This window comes from Schistocerca cancellata, chromosome 3 (genome assembly GCF_023864275.1).
Source record: "Schistocerca cancellata isolate TAMUIC-IGC-003103 chromosome 3, iqSchCanc2.1, whole genome shotgun sequence".
NCBI classification, from domain to species: Eukaryota; Metazoa; Arthropoda; class Insecta; order Orthoptera; family Acrididae; genus Schistocerca; species Schistocerca cancellata.
Genome location: NC_064628.1, coordinates 837,728,522 through 837,755,448, shown reverse-complemented (window position 1 = coordinate 837,755,448; position 26,927 = coordinate 837,728,522). Strand labels below are relative to the sequence as shown.

The following is a 26,927-nucleotide window of genomic DNA, read 5'->3' as shown; positions in this document are numbered from 1 at the left end:
AGAAAGATATCATTACAAGCTTCTGACTGTATAAATAACTTATGTTACTGTATACACTTTTTACTAATCATTATGCACTTGTCTTGGTTGACAAATATTTGTTATTTAGCTTCTCATAAAGAGTGTTAGAGTTGCCCCATAACTGGATTTGCGGCATAAGAACAAAATGTAAGACAAAACTGAAAAAGGAAGGAAGAATGATTTCAACTCCAAGGTTATTAGAGAGAGAGAGAGAGAGAGAGAGAGAGAGAGAGAGAGAGAGAGAGAGAGAGCAAAAGCTCAGACTGCTTCAGGGATTGGAAAGGAAACCTGCTGCACCCTGTCACAGGAACCATCCCAACATTTGCCTGGAGCAATTTACGGAAATCGCAGAAAACCTAAATCTGAATGGCCAGAAGTAAGTATGAACAAAAATCCTTCAGAATGCGAGTCCAGTGTGCTAACCAATGTGCTGCCTCACTTGACATGATGAAATTGAACACTGCACATTACAATAAACAGTTAAATTGATACGAATTATCTAGTCATTTCTACTATTCCGCAACACCATCAATGTGCAAACTGTCTCGGACAGTACAAAATGTTGTAAGGAAAACAATTTTTCCTAATAGGTGGTATTAGTGACAGTGGCATAATGCCTAGAACAACAGGCATATCTGCAATATGGCTGTTTGAGGGAGGAGACCAGACAGCGAGGTCATCGGTCTCGTCAGATTAGAGAAGGACGGGAAGGATGTCGACCATGTCCTTTCAATATCTGCAATATGACAACACTTATAATAAGTACTTGTATTATTGAACTTTCAGTTATCTAAAAAATTAATAAAAAAGGTGTGGCACTGTGTTAATAACAGTGTAACCGATGTATGTAAAAGCTGTTTGTATATTTTCAAAAAAGTTAAAAGCACTATTACATGAGAATCTAATCATAATACTCTCTCTCTCTCTCTCAAAAAATCAAAACACTTACTAGGTAGTGTTGATATAGTAAGCATACAACAGGATGTGACATTCTTAGCAGCTTTGAAGAAAATGATATTCTGTGAAGGTCATTTCTTACACTCATATCCAAACAGATTTTCAATGTAACAGTTACATCCTTATTAACATAATGCAGTTATAAAATGTTTACATAACTGGAAGTTGAATAACACACATGGTAAGCATTGTCATATTACAGATATGCCCACTGTCGTAGGCATTATGGTACTGTTAGTAATTCCACCTATTTGCAAAAATTGTTTATCTTATAACTTGTACTGCTTGAGCCAGTTTGATCACTGGTACACTACATTCCTCAGCTTCATTGCTTTATTATAACAGAAATTTCTCATTTTTGTCTTACACTGTATTCATATGCCACAGACTTGATAATGGAGTAACTGGAAACATGTTATCAGAAATCAAATAAAACCATTTTGATGATCAAGACAAATGTATAATTATTAGTGGCAACATACTCACAGATCCCCTCAAACACTTCTTGTCTAAAGTGATGAAATCACTGCTTACGTTGGCTGAGCATCCTTGCCATAGAGTTGTTTTCTTGACATCCTCACAATACCATTTCCAACAAAATATTTCTGGTCATCAGGGTAGACACACTGCAAACCTTTCTTACAATTTTTGGAGACATCTGCAAAAACACTTACAATATCTCCAATCTGTGCACCTAAAACAATAATGACAAATGTGATTGTGTTTCACCAGACAAGAACTTATCATACACTTTCATTCATTTATTTACATTTTTATTGGCTTCTAACATACATGTATTTTGCCATCACATGTTAAAAGCTTTAAAATATATAGCAATTAATATCCGGCCATCTTCATAAATACATTTTAGGGACAAATTGTTAAATATGATGTCAGGTTGAAATTATTACAGAAATAAAATTATACCACTAGATATAAATTGATAGCTAACAATAGTACAGCAAATATTTAATTCAGTCCTTTGATTAAAGTCAATGTTTATCATTCCATTTAGATTTCTGTCTCTTCTTCTGCTATGTGGCTTCATATGAATGTCTAATTTTAACTCCAAAAACTGTGATTGTGCAAAAGTGACCAGCGGTGAACAATGCTCGAGAGCTGCTTAAAATTTTTACTCTGCTTCTCTTTTTTCCACTAATTGTTATAATAGCACACTGTCAGTACACTGTGTCCAATACACCAATTTTATGTAAGTGGGCAGGGTAAGACGTGACAGATGCGCGCGCGCGCACGCATGCACGCACGCACACACACATATATAGACACACACAACTCACACACACATGTCCACAGTCTCTGGCTGTCGAGGCCAGACTGTGAGCAGCAGTGCATGATGGGAGAAACAACTGGGTGGGAGGGGAGGGGAGAGGGTAAGGAGTTGGCTAGGGTGGGGAGGGACAGCAGAGTGGGGGAGGGGGGGAGACAGTAAAATACTGCCTGTGCAGCATACATGGATGTACCTGGTATGACGACTCCACCAGCTGTCAGATTCATCCACTTACAAACTCTGGCACAGTGACCCCATTCCAGAAATCCAGCAGGATCTCGAGTCTCTCCTCAGATCCTTAGGCCCATCCCAGAACCTCTCCTTGGAGTCCATCTCTCTCTTCACCACTACCACTCTCCACACTCCTACCTTCTACATGCTTCCCTAAGTCCAAAAATCCAACCACTCAGGATGCCCCATTGTGGCCAGTTACCTTGCCCCCACTGAGATAATCTCCACTCTCATAGACCAACACCTACAGCCTATTACTCACAACCTAACCTCCTATATAAAAGATACCAACCATTTCCTCCACCGACTCTCCACAGTTCCTTTTCCTTTACCATGTGGAGCCCTGCTCATCACCATTGATACCACCTCCCTTTACACTAACATCCCTAATGCCCACGGTCTTGCCACTATTGGACACTAACTTCCCCAACATTCACATGCACACACGCAAATATGATGGGGGAAGGGGGACAAGCGAGGGTAGGATGGAGAGTGATGGTTCGGAACTTCCGTTCATTATCTCCACAACAAAGTTGTGGTATTCTACAGAAAAAGTTAAATCTACAGAAAGACATAGCAATAGGGCGCTGTATTCAGTGACTCAGATATCGAGACTATTTTGCTGTGCCACGAATAAGTACAGGGCAATCTTGTGCAGCTATGGCTGGAAGGCAGTAATTAAGGGACTGATAGGCACAACGGATGGCAGGTGCAAGCGATGTTGATATTTTGCAAATGATTCTGTGAGGCAGGTTTACAACACCACTTGCAGGCTAGAAGGCATGGCCTGGTGGGCATGGTATACAGGGTTATTACAAATGATTGAAGCGATTTCACAGCTCTACAATAATTTTATTATTTGAGCTATTTTCACAATGCTTTGCACACACATACAAAAACTCAAAAAGTTTTTTTAGGCATTCACAAATGTTTGATATGTGCCCCTTTAGTGATTCGGCAGACATCAAGCCGATAATCAAGTTCCTCCCACACTCGGCACAGCATGTCCCCATCAATGAGTTCGAAAGCATTGTTGATGCGAGCTCGCAGTTCTGGCAAGTTTCTTGGTAGAGGAGGTTTAAACACTGAATCTTTCACATAACCCCACAGAAAGAAATCGCATGGGATTAAGTCGGGAGAGCGTGGAGGCCATGACATGAATTGCTGATCATGATCTCCACCACGACCGATCCATCAGTTTTCCAATCTCCTGTTTAAGAAATGCCGAACATCATGATGGAAGTGCGGTGGAGCACCATCCTGTTGAAAGATAATGTCGGCGCAGTCTGTCTCCAGTTGTGGCATGAGCCAATTTTCCAGCATGTCCAGATATACGTGTCCTGTAACTTTTTTTTCACAGAAGAAAAAGGGGCCGTAAAATTTAAACCGTGAGATTGCACAAAACACGTTAACTTTTGGTGAATTGCGAATTTGCTGCACGAATGCGTGAGGATTCTCTACCGCCCAGATTCGCACTTGTGTCTGTTCACTTCACCATTAAGAAAAAATGTTGCTTCATCACTGAAAACAAGTTTCGCACTGAACACATCATCTTCCATGAGCTGTTGCAACCGCGCTGAAAATTCAAAGCGTTTGACTTTGTCATCGGATGTCAGAGCTTGTAACAATTGTAAACGGTAAGGCTTCTGCTTCAGCCTTTTCCGTAAGATTTTCCAAACCGTCGGCTGTGGTACGTTTAGCTCCCTACTTGCTTTATTCGTCGACTTCCGCGGGCTACGCGTGAAACTTGCCCGCACGCGTTCAACCGTTTCTTCACTCACTGCAGGCCGACCCGTTGATTTTCCCTTACAGAGGTATCCAGAAGCTTTAAACTGCGCATATCATCGCCGAATGGAGTTAGCAGTTGGTGGATCTTTGTTGAACTACGTCCTGAAGTGTCGTTGCACTGTTATGACTGACTGATGTGAGTGCATTTCAAGCACGACATACGCTTTCTCGGCTCCTGTCGCCATTTTGTCTCACTGCGCTCTCGAGAGCTCTGGCGGCAGAAACCTGAAATGAGGCTTCAGCTGAACAAAACTTTATGAGTTTTTCTACGTATCTGTAGTGTGTCGTGACCATATGTCAATGAATGGAGCAACAGTGAATTTATGAAATCGCTTCAATCATTTGTAATAGCCCTGTACAAATGTAGCAGCACACAGTACAGACGTGCTGTGAAGAACCCATACACTGCAATTACAACAGCACCTAATCACCTGTGTATAGGGGCCAAAGCAGGCTGAGGAAAGCTGATGATGGAATCATCAAAGAGCACTCCACTTGTCCCATCCGGAGGAACTCCAACAGAGTCATAGGTAAAGGACGTATAAATAAGCGAGCCCTGAGGCTCAAAGCAGGCAGTCGTGTCACAATTTTGTCTGCGTCTAGAACTGGAGAGAATGACGATTGTTTAAGCTGTAGACCAACTACAATGACCTTTCAGTGAAGGATATCGGCGGCCAACCAGCCCGCTGAAGCTACTCCCGACCTCTGGTGTACGGACGTGTCATTGCTGTGGCAGAGCGCTTCACACCTTGGTGCTACACTGGTGGCACAAGCAGTGAGAGGGCTGCTAGCCTCCGCTCTCTGGGTGGAATCGTGTGGTGGACTTTGGCTTGCCTTCCCCACAATATTTTCTTTCCAACTGAAGTTGTTCATAATTTTAACACCCAGGTACTTAGTTGAACTGACAGCCTTGAGATTGTACTATTTATCGAGTAATCAAATTCCAATGGATTTCTTTTGGAACTCATGTGGATCATCTCACACTTTTCGTTATTTAGCGTCAACTGCCACCTGCCACACCATACAGCAATCTTTTCTAAATCGCTTTGCAAGTGATACTGGTCTTCGGATGACCTTACTAGACGGTAAATTACAGCATCATCTGCGAACAACCTAAGAGAACTGCTCAGATTGTCACCCAGGTCATTTATATAGATCAGGAACAGCAGAGGTCCCAGGAGGCTTCTCTGGGGAACACCTGATATCACTTCAGTTTTACTCGATGATTTGCCGTCTATTACTACGAACTGCGACCTTCCTGACAGGAAATCACGAATCCAGTCGCACAACTGAGACGATATCCCGTAGGCCCGCAGCTTGATTAGAAGTCACTTGTGAGGAACGGTGTCAAAAACTTTCTGGAAATCTAGAGATACGGAATCAACTTGAGATCCCCTGTCGATAGCGGCCATTACTTCATGCGAATAAAGAGCTAGCTGCGTTGCACAAGAACGATGTTTTCTGAAACCATGCTGATTACATATCAATAGATCGTTCCCTTCGAGGTGATTCATAATGTTTGAATACAGTATATGCTCCAAAACCCTACTGCAAACCGACGTCAATGATATAGGTCTGAAGTTCGATGGATTATTCCTATTACCCTTCTTAAACACTGATGCGACCTGTGCAATTTTCCAATCTGTAGGTACAGATCTATCGGTGAGCGAGCAGTTGTATATGATTGCTAAGTAGGGAGCTACTGTATCAGCGTAATCTGAAAGGAATCTAATCGGTATACAATCTGGACCTGAAGACTTACCCGTATCAAGCGATTTGAGTTGCTTCGCAACCCCTAAGGTATGTACTTCTAAGAAACTCATGCTAGCAGCTGTTCGTGTTTCAAATTCTGGAATATTCCATTCGTCTTCCCTGGTGAAGGAATTTCGGAAAACTGCGTTCAGTAACTCCACTTTAGCGGCACAGTCGTCGGTAACAGTACCATCGGCACTGCACAGCAAAGGTATTGACTGCATCTTGCCACTTGTGTACTTTACATATGACCAGAATTTCTTCGGATTTCCTACCAAATTGCGAGACAATGTTTCGTTGTGGAACCTATTAAAGGCATCTCGCATTGAAGTCCGTGCCAAATTTCGCGCGTCTGTAAATTTTAGCCAATCTTCGGGATTTCACGTTCTTCTGAACTTTGCATGCTTTATCTGTTGGCTCTGCAACAGCGTTCGGACCTGTTTTGTGTACCATGGGGGATCAGTTCCATCTCTTACCAGTTTATGAGGTATGAATCTCTCAATTGCTGTTGCTACTATATCTTTGAATTTGAGCCACATCTCGTCTACATTTGCATATCAGTTTGGAAGGAATGAAGATTGTTTCTTAGGAAGGCTTCTAGTGACACTTTATCCACTTTTTTAAATAAAACTATTTTGTGTTTGTTTATGGTGGATTTGGAGGAACGGTATTGAGCCTAGCTACAACGACCTTGTGATCACTAATCCCTGTATCAGTCATGATTCTCTCTATTAGCTCTGGATTGTTTGTGGCTAAGAGGTCAAGTGTGTTTTCGCAACCATTTACAATTCGCGTGGGTTCGTGGACTAACTGCTCGAAATAATTTTCGGAGAAAGCATTTAGGACAATCTCGGAAGATGTTTTCTGCCTACCACCGGTTTTGAACAAGTATTTTTGCCAACATATCGAGGGAAGTTTGAAGTCCCCACCAACTATAATTGTATGAGTCGGGTATTTATTTGTTACGAGACTCAAATTTTCTCTGAACTGTTCAGCAACTATATCATCGGAGTCTGGGGGTCGGTAGAAGGAGCCAATTATTAGCTTAGTTCGGCTGTTAAGTATAACCTCCACCCACAGCAATTCGCACAGACTATCTACTTCGACTTCACTACAAGATAAACCACTACTGACAGACACACACTAACACTCCACCACCAATTCTGCCTAATCTATCTTTCCTGAACACCGTCTGAGACTTCGTAAAAATTTCTGCAGAACTTATTTCAGGCTTTAGCCAGCTTTCTGTACCTATAACGATTTCAGCTTCTGTGCTTTCTATTAGCACGGAAGCTGAGGGACTTTCCGAGCACAACTACAACAATTTACAACTAAAATTCAGACTGTTCCTTGATCCAAGCACGTCCTGTATTTGTCATGCACCCTTTGAGATTGCAGCCCACCCCGTACTTTCCCCGAGGCCTTGTAACCAAAAAAACCGCCCAGTCCACGCCACACAGCCTCCGCTACCCATGTAGCCGCCAGCTGAGTGTAGTGAACTCCTGAACGATTCAGCGGAACCCAAAACCCCACCATCCTATGGCTAAGAGAAGAAAATCCCCTACAACGGTGATGAGCTTTCGATAAGTTTATTTGCTTTTGATTGTCAAGCTGGACACAACACTCAGCAAATTTCATGAAGCAGGCAATAACAGTGAGAGCAGTTCAGAGATAATTTTGTATGTATAGAATTAAATTACAATTGGATTAAATGCCTGAATCACCTTCAATTGCAACCGGAGTTCTACTCAATGAAACAGTCTGCTTAGCAATTTAAACTCAATAATTTTCATATGAATAATCTGATGGCCTAGGGGCATTGTTAGCATTAACTTTTAGGAACTACATTAAGAGAAAACTGGGCAAAATTTGAGGCATCGTATAAAAACTCTGTCCCCACACTGAGCTTTGTAAACCACCTACTGTGACTGTTATTTTGGTTTCTTCTTGTCTTAAGGGTACTGCAAATTGAAAATCTGATTCAATAGATACTTTTCATTTTTACTGACAAAGCTACAATGGTGTTATATTGTAATAATTGCAAGTAGATGACTTTTTAGCTATTTTGATTATTGTAGACTGAAAGATATTTTAGTTTAAGAATGATATGTTGACAGTGTTTTGTGATTCTTTTTACATGTTCTAATGATAGCTGCTTCCATTTTATTGTAGCAGTGGCTCGAACAGAACTTACACTCCACAGATTCAGTGATTTCATTTCTTCATTGCTTTCTAGGCTTCCTTCTTTATGGCCACTGCACATGGTTTCTTTGCACAGTTCACTTCCTTTATTTGAAACTTTTTGTTACCCATGGGTTCCAAAATTTCTACCACTGTACAAAATTTAATCTTGCTATTTTGTCAAAAACTGACATTTTGAACCCATGGCTGGGTACAAAATATAGGTTGACTCTTACATAAAATATGACACCAACTAGTCACTTTTTACAACACTATTATTTTATTTATTTATTTGGTATACATACTTTCATATGATGAACCTTCTTGGTGTGTGAGTGGTGCTATAGACTGTGTGTATACATATACATAAAAATATATCTAAAAACAAAGATGATTTGACTTACCAAACGAAAGCGCTGGCACGTCGATAGACAAACAAACAAACACAAACATACACACAAAATTCTAGCTTTCGCAACCAACGGTTGCCTCGTCAGGAAAGAGGGAAGGAGAGGGAAAGACGAAAGGATTTGGGTTTTAAGGGAGAGGGTAAGGAGTCATTCCAATCCCGGGAGCGGAAAGACTTACCTTAGGGGGAAAAAAAAGGACGGGTATACACTCGCGCACACACACACACACACACACACACACACACACACACACCCATCCATCCACACATATACAGGCATAAGCAGACATATACAGAGGCAAAGAAACTCTGCCATCTGCTTTCTGTACAAATTGTAAATAGCCTTTCTCTCCCTGTATTTTACTCCTGCCACCTTCAGAATTTGAAAGAAAGCATTCCAGTCAACATTGTCAAAAGCTTTCTCTAAGTCTACAAATGCTACAAATGTAGGTTTGCCTTTTCTTAATCTAGCTTCTAAGATAAGCCGTAGGGACAGTATTGCCTCAAGTGTTCCAACATTTCTACGGAATCCAAACTGATCTTCCCCAAGGTCAGCTTCTACCAGTTTTTCCATTTATCTGTAAAGAATTCAGGTTAGTATTTTGCAGCCGTGACTTGTTAAACTGATAGTTCGGTAATTTTCACATCTGTCAACACCTGCTTTCTTTGGGATTGGAATTATTATATTCTTTTTGAAGTCTGAGGGTATTTTGCCTGTCTCATACATTTTGCTCACCAGATGGTAGAGTTTTGTCAGGACTGGCTCTTCCAAGGCTGTCAGTAGTTCTAATGGAATGTTGTCTACTCCCAGGGCCTTGTTTCGACTCAGGTCTTTCAGTGCTCTGTCAAACTCTTCACGCAGTATCGTATCTCCCATTTCATCTTCATCTACATCCTCTTCCATTTCCATAATATTGTCCTCAAGTACATCGCCCTTGTATAGACCCTCTATACACTCCTTCCACCTTTCTGCTTTCCCTTCTTTGCTTAGAACTGGGTTTCCATCTGAGCTATTGATATTCATACAAGTGGCTATCTTTTCTCCAAAGGTCTCTCTAATTTTCCTGTAGGCAGTATCTATATTACCTCTAGTGAGATAAGCCTCTACATCCTTACATTTGTCCTCGAGCCATGCCTGCTTAGCCATTTTGCACTTCCTGACAATCTCATTTTTGAGACGTTTGTATTCCTTTTTGCCTGCTTCATTTACTGCAATTTTATATTTTCTCCTTTCATCAACTAAATTCAACGTTTCTTCTGTTACCCAAGGGTTTCTACTAGCCCTTGTCTTTTTACCTACTTGATCTTCTGCTGCCTTCACTACTTCATCTCTCAAAACTACCCATTCTTCTTCTAGTGTATTTCTTTCCCCCATTCCTGTCAATTGTTCGCTTATGCTCTCCCTGAAACTCTGTGCAACCTCTGGTTTAGTCAGTTTATCCAGGTCCCATCTCCTTAAATTCCCACCTTTTTGCAGTTTCTCCAGTTTTAATCTAACAGTTCATAACCAACAGATTGTGGTCAGAGTCCACATCTGTCCCTGGAAATGTCTTACAATTTAAAACCTGGTTCCCAAATCTCTGTTTTACCATTATATAATCTATCCAAAACCTGTCAGTATCTTCCATGTATACAACCTTCTTTTATGAATCTTGACCCTAGTGTTAGCTATGATTAAGTTATGCTCTGTGCAAAATTCTACCAGGCGGCTTCTTCTTTCATTTCTTACCCCCCAATCAATATTCACCTACTACATTTCCTTCTCTTCCTTTTCCTACTATCAAATTCCAGTCACCCATAATTATTAAATTTTCGTCTCTATTCACTATCTGAATAATTTCTTTTATCTCATCATACATTTCTTCAATTTCTTCATCATCTGCAGAGCTAGTTGGCATATAAACTTGTACTACTGTAGTAGGCGTGAGCTTCGTGTCTATCTTGGCCACAATAAGGCGTTCACTATGCTGTTTGTAGTAGCTTACCCGCATTCCTATTTTTTTATTCATTATTAAACCTACTCGTGCATTACCCCTATTTGATTTTGTATTTATAACCCTGTATTCACCTGACCAAAAGTCTTGTTCCTCCTGCCACCGAACTTTGCTAATTCCCACTATATCTAACTTTAACCTATCCATTTCCCTTTTTAATTTTTCTAACATACCTGCCTGATTAAGGGATCTGACATTCCACGCTCTGATCCGTAGAACGCCAGTTTTCTTTCTCCTGATAACGACGTCCTCTAGAGTACTCCCCAATTTACCTCCGGAATATTTTACACAAGAGGACACCATCATCATTTAACCATACAGTAAAGCTGCACGCCTTCGGGAAATATTACGGCTGTAGTTTCCCCTTGCTTTCAGCCGTTCACAGTACCAGCACAGCAAGACCGTATTGATTAGTGTTACAAGGCCAGATTAGTCAATCATCCAGACTGTTGCCCCTGCAACTACTGAAAAGGCTGCTGCCCCTCTTCAGGAACCACACGTTTGTCTGGCCTCTCAACAGATATCCCTCCGTTGTGATTGCACCTATGGTACGGTTATCTGTATCGCTGAGGCACACAAACCTCCCCACCAACGGCAAGGTCTATGGTTCATGGGGGGCATGAGATGAGTATACTAACACAATTCCCTCTAAAGCTTTGAATTTGACTCTTCAGAAGTAAATATACATTACATGGGAATTTCGTTACCTTATTAGCTGGTGACTTCTGGCAAACAGTGTCAGTCATGCAGTGAACCATTAGACAGGATAAATGCCTATTTCAAGAAATTGGTTTTATGGACTTACATTGAAAAGTTTTATTTGACACAATACACAAGCATTCACCATTCTAATGACTCCAGTTGCTGGAGATTTCTCAGCTAAGTTGTTCAATGGCAGCAATGGAACCGTAGCTGCAGAAAAATATGGAAAACTGTATTTCTGATTAATTTTGAAAATCTCCTTAATCTACCCATGAACTAATCTTGAATGTCTTCTGAGTATACAGATTAATCTTTCTCCAAAAAATGGCATTTAACACTTTTAACAGCATTTTCAGTGTGACAGTATCTTATCTGTCCACCGATACTGTCATCAAAGTGGATGAAGTACAACATTATCTGGTTGATTTCGTTAACACTATGGAACTACTTTAAGTGCCCTCCGATAAACTTGCTCCAACAGTGAGAATTCCTATAATGCTCTTTTGGGATTTGGAAGCACTCACACTGTGTAACAGATAAAGGTGATTGATGAAGTCATAAAAGTGAAATGCAATTGAAGTCAATATTTTAACTGTGTGTGCTAAAAGGGAAGTCATATTCATTCCCTGGATCCTGATAATGCCACCAGACATGTTCTTCAAAATCAAATATCTTAAGCTTCCAGTGAAAGCTGCCTTTTCTTAAAGGGTATGCAAGTCTCTGGAGCAGACTCTTCAAATGTTAACTCGTGTTTCAAGTTTTTTGAAACGGAAACTTCATGAAGCTTAACTTCAGATGTCAAGTGAAACATTATGTACTTCCATTGTCCAGAATGAAAATAACACAAACAAACATGTTTCGTAAATGCTATTCTAACACACTGTTTAATTAAAAGATATTAAAGAATACCAGAATGACAAGTGGTAACCTCCACACAGTATTCCTTGGGTAACATACAATTTACTTTTCATCCTGCTCTAAACATAGGAAATCAGTTAGTGCTTTAGTCAAGCTCTTGTGTATCAAAATTTTCAACGTATAATGGATATCTGTGATTAAGATTGCACAGTCATTGTACAATTAAGAGTGTAAGAGAGGAAGGCAGACCAAAAACACCAAATAATTGTTTGAAGCAATAAATCACTAGTTTATAAAATACCTGTTTGCATCCCCATCACACCAGGTGCAAAAACATCAGCTCCTCTTAGAACTGCAACGCCACAAGCTACATCAACAATTACTTCTTGTTGCTTTATATCCAGATCAAGTTCATTCACATTCCAGGGACCAACAACAACAGTTTCTGGTAATTTAGGGTGCACAAAGACTTGTGGCATCTCATCAATTCCATATTCCTCACACTGCTGCAATTTAATGAAACACATATAAACATCCAAACATTCTTTATCACAATTTTAGCATTATTTCTGAGAAATTCATAACTGTAATGCTTAGTCAAGAATAATTATTAATAAAATTGTGTGTCTTTGAGAAAATTACAGGTAAATACAAAGAAAAATATCAAAATCAGAACCGTTCACAGTGAGTAAACTATATAATACCATATACTTAATAAAACAGTTGCTGCATGAGCAGCTTCCTCTTATCACAGAAGTGTCCCAAAGTTTCCATTAAAAAAAGACGTGACTTAACTATATTAAAATTTTTAATAAAATCAATTATGAGGATATATAATAAATGTAAATCAAGCTTTTAGGCAAATTTAAACTGTATCCTAGTAAGTACTCTGAGGCAGAACCTTCTATGGTTTTGGATTCAACCTCAACCGTACCTTTTTGTTACAAACATGCTTCATTTGTAGGACAATAGGAGGTCAATAGAGACTAACAGTGATTGAGACCAGTGCAGTTGTGGGAATGTAGTATATGTTACAGGGAAAGTTACCAAATGTGCAACACTGAGAAGTCTGTGTCCCAAGAGCTGCACACAAATGTTTTATCGGTCCTAAAAAAGAACATCATATTTGTTCCACTGTAGAGGCAACAACCCTCTGTGATCCTATCAATGTAATGTAACACATTGTTGGTATAGTTTTTCTGAAGCACCTGAGGTCAGACAGGCCACATACCATACTTAGACATGTTTGAGCACCTCAAGTGAAGAAATCTGCAACAATATGTGAATAACAGTGATGCTGTAATCTTCCAGTACATAAAGGCAACACACCCTTATTGTACCTGAAAAATAACCATTAGGAAAAGATGAAATGCATATTTGCAGGTCCTGCCTATAAAACTTAACAGCAGCAGCCTATACAGAACATCCATAAGAAATCACAGGCACTTCCCTGAAACATGAAACGTATCACTGACTGCGAATACGATACCACAACAGCTATGTAATTTACTGGAAATTTATCCTGATTTCCCACTTGTCACAAGTGGTTGTGTTAACAACAGCTATACAAACATGCTTCCACGACTGACCCAAGTCTCCATATGTCCTTGTCTGCTTTCCATAGGTATCTCACAATTATGCGACTTGTGCAAAGGGAGACACCTTTATTTTTCTCAACAGCTTTCACTGGGTTTGGCATGAAATAAATTAGTGCAGTGTCTGTACAGTTCGATGCAATGTTCCTTTTGGACATGCATGCATGTCTGAAAGAATATTGCATCAAACTATACTGACACTGTCAAATACAGTCACCGCACTAATGTAATTCTTTGAAAGTCTGGTCTGCTGTATGGAGCTATCAAGAAGTTCAGAATGCAAGAACAGACACTATGATTGTGAATCCCAGCATACTGTCTTTCAGTACTTGTAATGCAATCCCAACACATACAGACATTCAAACACGATCTCCATATCTGCAACTCTTAGAACTTTTGTATAACGTCTCTGCCAAATTCAACTTAATAGCACCGCTTGTCACCACCTCATTACCTCCTTTTATATTAATTTTCAGTGACTGGACATGGGTGGGGGATGATTCACAGAGAACATGTTTCACTGTTAATTGAATCTGACTCTGTTGGCTAATAAGATTGTGTGTCTCTTTATTAATATTAAAGTTCTTCAGATTCAGGTGAAAAATGTAACCTTGAAAGGATAGCAGTCCACACGTCATTTATTGGTTTTGTAAGAAACACATTTCCTAATAATGCCTACACCCAACCATGTCCACATGAACAGTTAAATTTCATTTCAGCACTTAAGTTTGGCATTACTGTACTACATTTCCGAATTAATCATTCAATGTTGTAACTATCTGTGGTAGACTTTTTATAACTGGTCAAATAATAATATGATCTGCCAATGGAAGCTACTGACACAGAATGATAATACTGTTCATCCACTGACATCACAGATAATTACGTGCACCTTCCACAAATAAACTGAATCATTACTCACTATTACCCTGACAACCAATAAAACATTTCCAAAGTCTTAATTCATCACTTTAGCAAACTGTAGAAATAAACCTGGTGCAATGCAATTACATACAACTGGTCCTCTTGAAACCCAAACAACAACTCTCTCCTCGCATTTGGTCCGTTACCATTACATTGTTGAACATAACAGCACGACATTGTCCCTTTTGGAAAAAAGCATGTTCAGGTCCAAAGATTCCAGAAAACCAACAATGCATAAGGGGTACGATTTACTGTCATACCACTATCAACATTAATGCACCTCACAAGCGAAGAAATTCCTGAAAACTAACATAATTGTATTATAAGGATAGGCAACAATTGCTTCCGTATCACCATGTCTAATTCTAGTAATATGATCCCAGAAAACAGGTCTACAAGTTGGCATCATTTAGTAACCAACTATATCAAATTTAATTTGCTGCATTCTACTAATTCTCATCGTCTCTGCAGTAGTCTAAGAGTCTGTAGATGTGGATCACTCACATGTGTGGATACTGTAGGGTGTCAAAACATGCATGCTATGCCCATCATGACTACAATCACACATCTTCACTGAGATATCTACTATCCAAAAAGGACTTAAACAATTCTGTCAACAATATCCTACCACACCTACATCCATAATGGTTTTGGCTATGGCCAGAGGCACCATGCAGTTGTAAATGCTTTTGCTGATGCACCTTTGCCAAAGCTAGTGAGGCATTCGCATCAGTTACAGCTTGGTTCCATTTTAATTAGTGTACCACTTGAGGAGTCTCAAATGTTGAAATATTCAAGAACAAAACTGATCTATTCATTCATGTACTTACTTTAAATGTATTTTCCCTTTGACAGAGGCAATTATGAATATGACAGTAATGAGTTGTCCCAATTTCCCTGTTCATGTAACTTCTGCATGGCACACACTGAGTAGACACCACTAAACTAAGCAATCTTTCTACAAGCTGTGCTGCTACCTGCTCTGTGGTTGTGTTCTGATGCATTGTTCTTGGAACCACAAAAGGCATCAAATACACTGAAAACTATAGAGCTTTATGTACCATTTTTTCCATGATATATGAAATGTGGCTTGTTACTCTGGCTTCCTTTTTTTATTCATCTTTGAAAACTGACATACTACCACAGATCAGACAGGCACTTGAGAAATTTGTGTGCACTTGTGGAACTACATGCCGATTACTGTTAAAGAATTGTGTGATATTGTAAGTAAACACATACACTGAGTTCACAGGCTAAAATTCCTGCACCCTGGTGAACATGGAGCTTCATGCAATCATTCCAAGGCAACATCCAAAACAGCTGTCCGAAACAAAAAATACTGCACATCACTAACTCCCATTTTCTTCATGAACCATATAGTAAATAATTAACATCAAAGCTTCTTTTTTATAGGAAGAATTTTCAGAAACTTCCAGTGGCAAAGTGGGGAACTATATGTGGACGTCCAAACAAACAGCCATGGAGGAGATTTCCTGGTTCGTGTTGATGATATGGTAGAGATAAGTACAAAGGAATGTATGTCATTTTGCTCAACAACATTTGCCATGTAGTTTTAACAACTGCACCCAAAAGAAATACAGTATGTCCAAACTTACAACCTCTTTTCGCTTGGTTCGCAACTAACTTGTGAATTTTGTGACCAACACGCTTTGTTTAGATGGAGTAATTCCATAAAATCTTTATAATGTGACCATTTTACCTATGAATTAATTTCATAATCTCAAATAAAAAGTCCATTAGACAGATCTTCCGGCCAACACTTCACCCCAGGAGGCAAAATTTGTAGTACTGCCAACAGATACACACAAAAGTGACACACTTCCTGGCTTTTGGAACCAAGAGTTCCTTCCTTGGTAGGGGGTGGGGCGAGTGATCTGAGGGACAGAGGTTGGGGAAGGTTAAAAAGAAAGGGCAGGTCACCAGACTTAATGATTTGATTGACTGGTACCAAGCTCAGTTATCCAAGGCCATTGATGTTAGCTCTTTTCACTTAAGCTATTGTGAAAATTATTGATAGTGCCAGCAAGTGGTGGATGTTGCTATATTATTGCATGGCTGATTATTTAAAATTTAAAATCATTTTTTGCATTTACAGTGGGCCTCACCTGTACCTAAGTTCTGTGCACTGTATATGTTTAACATTTTGAGAGGTCTCACTTATTACAAACATTTTATTGGCCATGACCAGGGAATTTAATTGTGTTAAATAGCATTTATTACAAATATTTGACTGGCCGTGGCTGGGGAATAAGTGTGGCCTGTCCGCCAGCAATGGATTATTTAGATTAACATTATAGACATATTTCTGGTGGGCCTTCTTGTAAACTGTGCAACAGCCTGATTGTGCTTAGGCTTCTAATGTAGTTCAAGATCATCATCATCATCACTGTTGTTGTTGTTGTTGTTGTTGTTGCTGTTGCTGCTGCTGCTTGACTTGAAGCTCTTGGGCCAGCATCCATGAACCACAGATCTTGTGGCGGTCATATGGCATGTGTGTCTCAATGATATAGACAGCCATACCATAGTTGCACCCACAATGGAGGGGTATAAGTGGAAAGGCTAGACTAACCTGTGGTTCCTGAAGAAGTGTAACACCAATTTCAGCAGTTACAGGGGCAATAGTCTGAGAGATTGACTGATCTTGTCTTTTAACATTAGCCAACATGGACTTGCTGTGCTGGTACTCCGAATGGCTGAAAGCAAGGGGAAACTACAGCCATTTTGTTTCTCCAAAGATAATGCAACTCCACTGTACAGTTTACTGGTGTTGACATCCAGCTGAATACAATACCCCGGAGCAAAAATAGTCTACCATTTCGATTTTCAGAGGGGGGTACTTAGAAGGATGTCATCATCAGGAAAAGAATAGTGGTATTCTACAAGTTGAAGTGTGGAATGTTTAATTCCTTAATGGAGACACAGAACAGAGAACTTAAAAAGGGAAATAGAAGTTAGATATATGGGGATCAGTGAAGCATCAGCAGCAAGAATAGGTCTTCTAGTCAGGTGAGTGCAGGGTCATAAACACAAAACCAAATAGGGATAACGCAGGAACAAGTCTAATAATAAATAAGAAAATAGGAATGCAGATAAGTTACAACATACAGCATAGTGAACACGTTATTGTGCCAAGATAGGCATGAATCTAACAGCTTCTACAGCAGTACTAGTTTACATGCAAACTATCTCTGCAGATGATTAGGAGATTGAACGAATACATGATACAATAAATGAATTATTCAGTTAAAAATCAAACAATGGTAACTTCAGGTTGGAATATCAATAATGTAAGGAAAAAATAGGTTGCTACTTACTGTAAACATGGCACATTAAGTTGCAGAGATGCACAATTAAAAGACACTCACACATTGGCTTTTGGCCACAGCTTTCATCAGAAAAAAAAAGAAACACACACACACAAGCTAGCACACCTTGTGAAAGCATGTCCATTATCTCCGGCAGCTCAGACCGGAATACAAACGTCACATGAAATGCAAGCAGCAATCTGGAGGGGAAGGGGAAGGGATAGCAGTATACAGGTGGGGGGAGGGAGAAGAGCGCTGTTTGGCAGAGTGTGCAAGGATTAGACTGCCAACAGGCACAGCATCAGGAGGCTGTGTGGCAGGGAGATGAGTAGGCGGAAGGGGAATGGACCAGAACAGGAGAAGAGTGGGGAAAGATGGGCGAGTGCATTGGCAGAGGGTGGCACACAAAGAGGGTGGGAGATGAGAATAGGGAGGAGGTGATAAGACAGAGGAGGGAGGAAACTGTTAAGGGGAGGGTGTGGGGACAGTATGTTACTATAGTTTGAGGTCAGGTTAATTTTGGGAGTGGAGAATATGGTGTAAGGATAACTCCCACCTGCACAATGCAGAAAAGCTCGTGGTGGAGGTGAGCATCCAGATGGCTTGGGTAGTAAAGCAGCCATGGAAATCAAACATGTTATGTTCAGCTGCAAATGGTGGTCTACTTTGCCCCAGGCCACAGTTTGGCAGTGGGCTGTTACCCTGGTGTACAGCTGGCTGTTAGTCATATCAGTATAAAAAGCTGTGCAATGATTGCAGCAGAGCTGGTGCACAACGTGGCTGCTTTGACAGGTGACCAAACCTGTGACAGGGTAGGATAAGAGTGTGAAAGGAGTGGAATAACAAGTGCTGTGTGGATGGATTGGGTAGGTCTTGCACCTGGGTCGTCCACAGGATATGATCCTTGTGGCGAGGGGTAGTGTTTGGGAGTGGCATAGGGATGGACTAGGATGTTATGGAGGTTGGGTGGATGATGGAACAACACTTTAGGAGGGGTGGGAAGGATCTTGGGTAAGATGTTCCTCATTACAGGGCATGATGATAATTAATTTTGATTGTGAAGAATGTGGTTCATTTGTTTTAGTCTGTGGTGGTAGTGTGTCACAAAGGGGCACTCCTCTGTGGCTGGTTCTTGAGGGTGGTGGGGGGACTGGGGGTGTGAGGGGAAAAGGCAAGGAAGAATTGTTTGTGGATTAAGTCTGGGGATAGTGCCTGTCTATGAAGGCCTAGGTGAGAGCCTCAGCATACTGAGTTCTTGTCACTGCATATACACTGTTCCCATGTGGCTAGACTGTATGTGAGGAATTTTTTGGTGTGGAAGGGATGACAGCTGTCGAAATGCAGGGATGATAGCTGTCAAAATGCAGGCGCTGTTGGTGGTTGATGGGTTAATATGGACAATGGTGTGGATGGAGCCATCAGAGAGGAGGAGGTCAACATCCGGGAAGTTGTCACACTAGGCTGAGAAGGACCAGGTGAAGCGGATGGGTGAGAAGGCTCTCCCATATGCTTCACCTGGTCCTCCTCAACCCAATGTGCCACCTTCCTGTATGTTGACCACCTCCTCTCTAATGGCTCCATCCGCACCTCTATCCACATTAAGACCGCCAACAGTACCTGCATTTCGACACATACCAAAAAATCCCTCCTATACAGCCTGCTCACCCATGGATGGCGTATCTGCAGTGACAAGGACTCCCTTGCCCAGTATGCTGAGGGTCTCACAGATAGGCACTAGCCCCCAGACCTAGTCTGCAAACAGATCTCCCGTGCCATTTCCCCTCACACCCCTATCCTCCCGCCACCTACAAGAAACAGCCACAAAGGAGTGGCCGCTTCATCACCCAGTACCGCCATGGACTGGAACAACTGAACCACATCCTTTGCCAGGACTTTGATTACGTATCATCATGCCCTGAAATGAACAACGTCCTACCCAAGATCTTTCCCAATCCTAAAGTAGTGTTCCATTATCCATCCAACCTCCATAACATCCTAGTCCATCCCTACACTGCTCCCAACCTCTATCCCTTGCACAAAGATCATATCCCATTGGAAGTCTCAGGTCCATGACCTGCCAAATCCACCCATCCAGTGCTTCCTATTACAATCCTGTCACTGGCTTATCCTACCCCATCAGAGGTCAGGCCACTTGTGAAAGCAGCCATGTCATATACCAGCTCTGCTGTAATCATTGCACGACGTTTTATATTAGTATGACTAAGAACCAGTTGTCCACCAGGATGATTGGCCATCAGAAAATGTGGCTAAGAGCAAAACAGACACCCTGTGGCACAACTTTCAGCTAGACATAACGTGCTTGATTTCCATGGCTGCTTCAGTACCTGGGCCATCTGGATCATCCCCTCCACCATCAACTTTTCTGAACTGTGCAGATGGGTGTTACCTTTACAACACATTTTCCGCTCGCAAAATTATCCTGGCCTCAGCCTACAGTAACATATTGCCCACACACCCTCCATCTAACAGTTTCCACCCCTCTCTGTGTTATCTCTTCCCTATTCTCGTCTCCCACCGTTTTTCTGCTAACGCACCTGCCCATATTTCCCCACTACCCTCGTTTTCCGCTTCAGTCCCTCTTCTGCTCCTGCTCCCCACCACCCTGCCCACAGCCCCCGATGCTGCGAATGTTGGCAGTCCATGCACACACTGCCAGACAGCACCCTTGTCTCACCCCACCTGTACACTACTATTCCTTCCACTTCCCCATCCCCTCCAGATTGCTGCTTCTGTTCCACATGACAGTTGCATTCTCGTCCAAGCTGTCAGAGATGGTCATGCTTGAGTGAGGTGTGCTAGCTTGTGTGAATGCATGTCTGTGTGTATGTTTCTCTTTCTTTTTCTGATGAAGGCAGTGGCTGAAAACTAATGTGTAAGTGTCTTTAATTGTGCCTGTCTGCAACTTAATGTGTGATCTTTATGGGAAGTAGCAATCTGTATCTGCCTTAAGTTATTCAGTTAGTGAAGGGGGACATAAATTTAATTATGATGGACGATTGAAATTTGACAGGAAAAGGAATAGAAGCAAAAACAGTTGCAGAACATGAACTGGGGAAAAGGACAAAGAGGAAGCTGTCTGGTAGAATTTTGTATAGAGCATGATTTGCTAACACTTGGTTTAAGAATCATGAAACAAGGTTGTGACAAAGCAAGCTGGGATATTTTTACTTCCCCTCTTGTTTTGCCATATGCCTCCTTAAAATTCATTTTTCAGTTTTAACTAATTACCATTAACATATGTGAACATTATCCGCATTTTCATAAAAGAGAAAGGTTGGCCCTTAGTTTTAAAGAATATAATATGAGATCCAATTTTGTGCTTAGTTTTATGTATGTAATTGATTTTCTAATTTATTTTGACTATTCCTAGTTAGTATCTTTCATTATACGGCAAAATCAGTAATTGTTTCGTAACTTAAATTCTATTGTTGATGTATACACAAATATAAATTCTGTACTAATTATACACATTTGGAAGACAAACTAATAGTATTCTTAAAGTATTTATTTGGCTCTATTCGAAAACACGTTAGCAAAGCCAGAACTTGATTAATTCCAAAGTAATTAACATTTTGTCAAAAGTATTGTTTACATAACTATATGTGTTAATTTCATCATTTAAACAAATAATTTGGCTTAACCTTGGTAGTAGAAGAAACTGTTAAAAAGACTGAATTTATCGATGTATTCAGTTAATTTAATGAGTTAAGTTTTAATTGTAATTTCTGTAAATCTAACTTCGAACAATGTGTAGTTTCAGCCCCTATTATTGTGAGGATATATAAGGCCCAATTTTTGGTCCCGTGACAGTCAGTCCACAGCCAAGTTTCAGACGAGGAACCTGTGTTGGTTAGAACGACAACAATGCATCAACTTAACAGTGTAATAAGTGTTACACAATTACGCCGTGTGTTAAAACAGTGACTGTGTCTGCTCCATATGTACCTTTCTATTCTTCAAGAACTGTGAACTTTGTGGTTTGGCTTTTACTGCTCATAGATGTTCAACAGTAAATTATTGTAGCAGTACGTGGATTTTTGCCTGCTAACTATTAATGAGGCTTATGGGAAGTTAGAACAATAGTGCACTGGCTTTTACTGCTCATAGATGTTCAACAGTAAATTATTGTAGCAGTACGTGGATTTTTGCCTGCTAACTATTAATGAGGCTTATGGGAAGTTAGAACAATAGTGCACTGGCCATATATAACTGTGTATCATTGGGGGACTGTGAAAGTGAAAGTAAAAGACTGTGAAACGCAACTGTGCAAATGTCGGCTACAGTAGACAGTACTGCACGTCCACCTTCTATTTTTTCAGCCAGTACGTCAACACCAAGGACAATCAACGAAGAAACAAAGTAGGCGAGCCGCTACAAGGTGTACACTTGGAAGAGACCTGGGGACACTGGATGGTTTCAGATTGATTGAATAATGGTTAAAGAAGGATTTTGAAATTACAGTTTTATCAGCAAGACATTTCCCGGTGCAGACTCTGACCATAATTTATTGCTTATGAACTGCAGACTAAAACTGGAGAAACGGCAAAAAGGAGATGGGATCTGGATAAAATGAAGGAACAAGAGACTATTCAGAGTTTCAGAAGGAGCATTAGACAATATTGGACCGAAACAGTGGGAAGGATTAAAACAGAACATGAATGGATATCTTTAAATGAGGAAATATTGAAGGCAATAAAAGATCAAACAGGTAAAAAGACACGGTCTAGTTGAAATCCTTGGATAATAAAGCAGATATCAACTTTCACTGAAGAAATGAGAAAATATAAAAATGCAGCAAATGAATCAGGTGAAAGGGAATACAGATACCTGAAAAATTATGCCGTGTCCACACGCTTGGTGCTTGCCGCAAAACTCCAAGTCTCTACAAACACTTGGCTACATTTGGGGAACTATCCACACGCTGGCGAGTGTGCTTGTTCTGGAGAAGCAGGCATGATGGATGTAGAGGTTGCATCGGCCATAACCTTTGGCTTAACCTATCTTTACTTAAAAAAAAAAAGAGGAAAGAAAATGAAAAATATGGCAAAGAAGATAGTGGATGTTAAAAATTCATAGAAACCATACCAGGTAATTGTTAAATTATAGCATCATTCATGTATCTATGATCATTATATAGTTTCTTATGTGTATTTCATTCAATATAATTAGGCCTATGAGAAAATTATTGACTTAAAATTTGTGTTTGCGGAGAATTTATGGAAGAAAACTATAATGAGCTTCTTCATGAACCATCTGGACAGTTTGATAACTTCTGCAGGATGAGCTACGCCGATTTTGAATATTTGCTGAATGAAATTTCACCTCTGATTCGAAGAAAAATACAGACTTCAGAGAAGCTATACCAGCTCAATATCGTCTGGCAATAACACTGAGATATTTAGCATCTGGAGACAGTTACAAAAGACTACACTATTTGTTTAAAGTATCCACCCAGGCAATATCAAAAACTATACCTGAAATCTGCAGAGCTATTAATAACGTTCTGAAAGATGCAATAAAGGTAATGTGAAACATGTTTGATATTTTGTTTTTAATGTTTTTTATTAGTTTGAAGAGATAAGTGTACAAAAATATTAATCAGTGTTCTGTACTTATGCACTAGTATCATACTGCTCAAAATCTTCGTAAGCTCTCTGGAATGCTTCGTTAATAATGTTTTGTGTCTGAGGCACGATTATTTCATCAGATACCGGTACCGGTATTACTGAAATTGTAGAGGTGGGCTTTGAAGGGCTGGATTTGGTTGAGTAAATAGTTATGATGTCATCTCTATTTCAAGGATGTGGTGGTGGTAATGGAGTGGAGGATCTTTCATAATTGGAGATGGGATTGGTAGTGAAGGGGTCATGATTTGGGGTAGAAGGTTCAGAAAATGACATCTGAACACATGCTGAGTGGTTTGGTACTACTGTCTATCCACTTGACACTGATGATGGTCTAGAATATTGAAATGAATTATGAGGGGGCGGTGTTTCAAACAAAAATGACCTCTGTTTAATTCTTTTGATAAATAAACCATCTATTTCATACATCATTAATTTCCTGTCGTCTTGAAGAAGTTCCCGCATCTTTTTGGCTAATAGCATAGCATACAGATCACATTCATCATCTTCAGCATTTGCACATGATGGACATTGACTAAGTACATTCGTTAATTGACCAAATGCTGTGGCCATTTGCTCTTCTGCTATATTCGATGCAGTGCGATGACGAGATTTCTCCTTAGATTTACTTGTAGATGGTGAAGAAACCATAGATGCAGGAGTCGAGGAACCCGCCACGCTGTTATAATTTTCTGTCTCCTCGGTTTCATCCACCGTTTCTTTGCCAGCTGTTTCTGATGATCTTGATTGCTGCAAAAATTAGATTTTATTAATAATTCTACAGTACAAAAAATTATTTCAAATTTTAATTATTATTTTAACATTATCTTTTCAGATGCCCTCTACAGCGGAAGATTGGATTAATATAGAAAGGGGATACAGCAGTAAATTCCCACATTATGTGCGATTGTTGGATGGCAAACATAGTTATCAAGTGTCCACCTCATAGTGGAACTGAATATTTCAACGACAAGAAAACTTTCAGTATAGTGCTTTTGGCATTCGTCGATAGCAATTATAACTTTATGTTTGTTGACATAGGATGTCAAGGTAGGATTAGCAATGGTGGTGTTTTTAACAATTCATTATTATGGCAAAGAATCTGCAGAAACGAAATGAACTTCCCCACACCATGCCCACTTCTTGGATCGAATAATAACGTAAATGTGCCATATGTATTTTTAGCAGATGGTACCTTTGCACTCAGTACACGTGTTATGAAGCCTTACCCTGGACTTCATGAGATTGGATTGCCAAAAAGAATATTTAACGAACAATTGTCTAGAACCCGGGTTGGAATGGAGAATACTTTTGGCATTTTAACTACAGTGTTCAGACTTTTTCGAAGACCTATTAATTTAGATCTCGAAACTGTGAAAGAAATTACTATGACCCGTGTGCTACTACATACCTTTCTCGGAAAAAGTAGATCATCTTCAGAAAGATATATTCCCCCTGGAACTTTGAATGTATGGGATAGTAATGGGAATCTGATAATACCTGGTGCATGGAGGAATATAGAAGAATATAATGCAATACAAAATTTGCCACTTTTACCTCAAAGATCGCCGCTAAATGCCATCAAGATTAGGGATGAATTTACTTCATATTTTTGTAGGAGTACAAATGCTTCATGAGGAGTTCTGACTTCTTAATTTTGGAGCATGTACTTCATATTATAGAAACATTAAAAATCAAAATCGATAGTGTCCAAAACACTGAAGTGTTTTTGCTTACTGTATCTGAGTTCAAACCACCTTGTTGGTATATATTTGCAGCAGAAATGATTCCATAAGCTGGTATGCAAACCAAACTGGTTTGTACATACTTTCAACTCCTGAGGGAAAATAATTACTTATTATTTACATCATATACATTCTTATTTTGTTAGTAACACAAATATTTTAGTAAAAATAAATATAGAACTTTGAAAAATGTACACTTTGTTCCAATCATCTATTTATCAAATTTATTGTATATATTATGTAAATATTAAAAAATAAAGAAATTTGTACCTGAGCCAGAATGAATAGAATCTTGCTTCTTCTTTAAATGTTTACGAAATGTGACCATAAGAATTTCCTTTTTGCTTTTAATCTCCTTGACAGGTTTCTTTAAAACTTCACTGAGACAACTCCAGGCATCAGCCACTTTTTTTTTATCTTTATGGTATTTGTTCCTCAGGTCCCAAATGCAGGGTTCTGCTTGATAACATTCGATGAATTGTAAATTTCCTCGTTGGACCAGTCACCGGTATTCATTTTCCCTGCTGTAGCCTACTTCTATACAAAGAGGAATGCACTTCTGTCCACCGCCAGTGCACAAACAATACTAGGTCCACAACAAACATGTAGACGCGTCGCAAGTGCTTGCCGCAAACCTCCTTTGATTTGTGTCAAAAAACTGACACTCAACCGGATCGACCACAAGCACTAGCAAGCCTACACAAGTCAAGCCAAATGTCCTAGCCACACATTTGAATTTGTGATGGCTTGTCGAGGTTTGATAAGCATGTGGACGCGGCATTAGGTTGACAGAAAAGGCAAAGTGGCTAAGCAGAAATGGCTAGAGCACAAATGCAAGGCTGAAGAAGCATACACAATAAGGAGAAAGATAGACGGTGCTTAAAGAAAAAGGAAAATGACTTTACCAGAAAAGAGAATCAGCTACATGAATATTAAGACCTCAGATGGCAAGTCAGTACTAAGCAAAGAAAGGAAAGCTTTAAACTGAAGATGGAACGAATATACACAGTGTCTACATAATGGAAATAAATTGAGGATAATGTAATATAAAGAGACGGCAGAGTAGGTGAAAACAGGGTGGAAGATATGATACTATGAAGAGAATTTGACACAGCACTGAAAGGCCTTTGGACCCTGCAGCAGACAACACTCTTTCAGAATTATTGAGATCCTTGGGAGAGCCAGCCACAACCAAATTATTCTATCTGGCTTGTAAAATACAGGAAGCAAACATCAGAGAAGGTTGCTTTGGATTCTGGATCAACATATTAACACCCAAGGCAATACTTACCCTACAACTTGTCCTAGAACACACGTTGAAGAAAGGAAAAATATGTTTATATTTCTTGTAGATTTAGAGAAAGGTTTCGACAGTTTTGGCTGGACTACACCCTGAAATTTTAAAGGAAGCATGAATATAATATATGGGGCAAAAGGTTATTTATAAGTTGTACAGAAATCAGACTGCTGTTATGAGAGTTGAAAGGGAAGCCGTAGTTTGAGAAGGGAGT

The 26,927-nt window shown here is 39.9% G+C and overlaps 1 protein-coding gene across 4 annotated transcripts in view; it reads right to left on the bottom strand.

Annotated features, from left to right (window-relative positions):
* LOC126175889 (tRNA (cytosine(72)-C(5))-methyltransferase NSUN6) overlaps nucleotides 1-26,927 on the bottom strand; it is a 77,808-nt gene that overhangs the window by 35,734 nt on the left and 15,147 nt on the right. Inside the window, exons 1-4 of one of the 4 annotated variants that reach the window (XM_049922942.1) lie at nucleotides 25,229-25,240; nucleotides 24,215-24,421; nucleotides 12,483-12,687; nucleotides 1,513-1,672 (exon numbers count right to left, since the gene is read on the bottom strand). In XM_049922942.1, the coding sequence (XP_049778899.1) occupies nucleotides 1,513-1,672; nucleotides 12,483-12,687; nucleotides 24,215-24,322 (473 nt within the window). In that variant the 5' untranslated portion in view covers nucleotides 24,323-24,421; nucleotides 25,229-25,240. Of the gene's footprint in view, nucleotides 1-1,512; nucleotides 1,673-12,482; nucleotides 12,688-24,214; nucleotides 24,422-25,228; nucleotides 25,241-26,927 lie in introns of those variants that run through there. The other 3 variants (XM_049922938.1, XM_049922941.1, XM_049922939.1) reach the window with 3 other exon arrangements.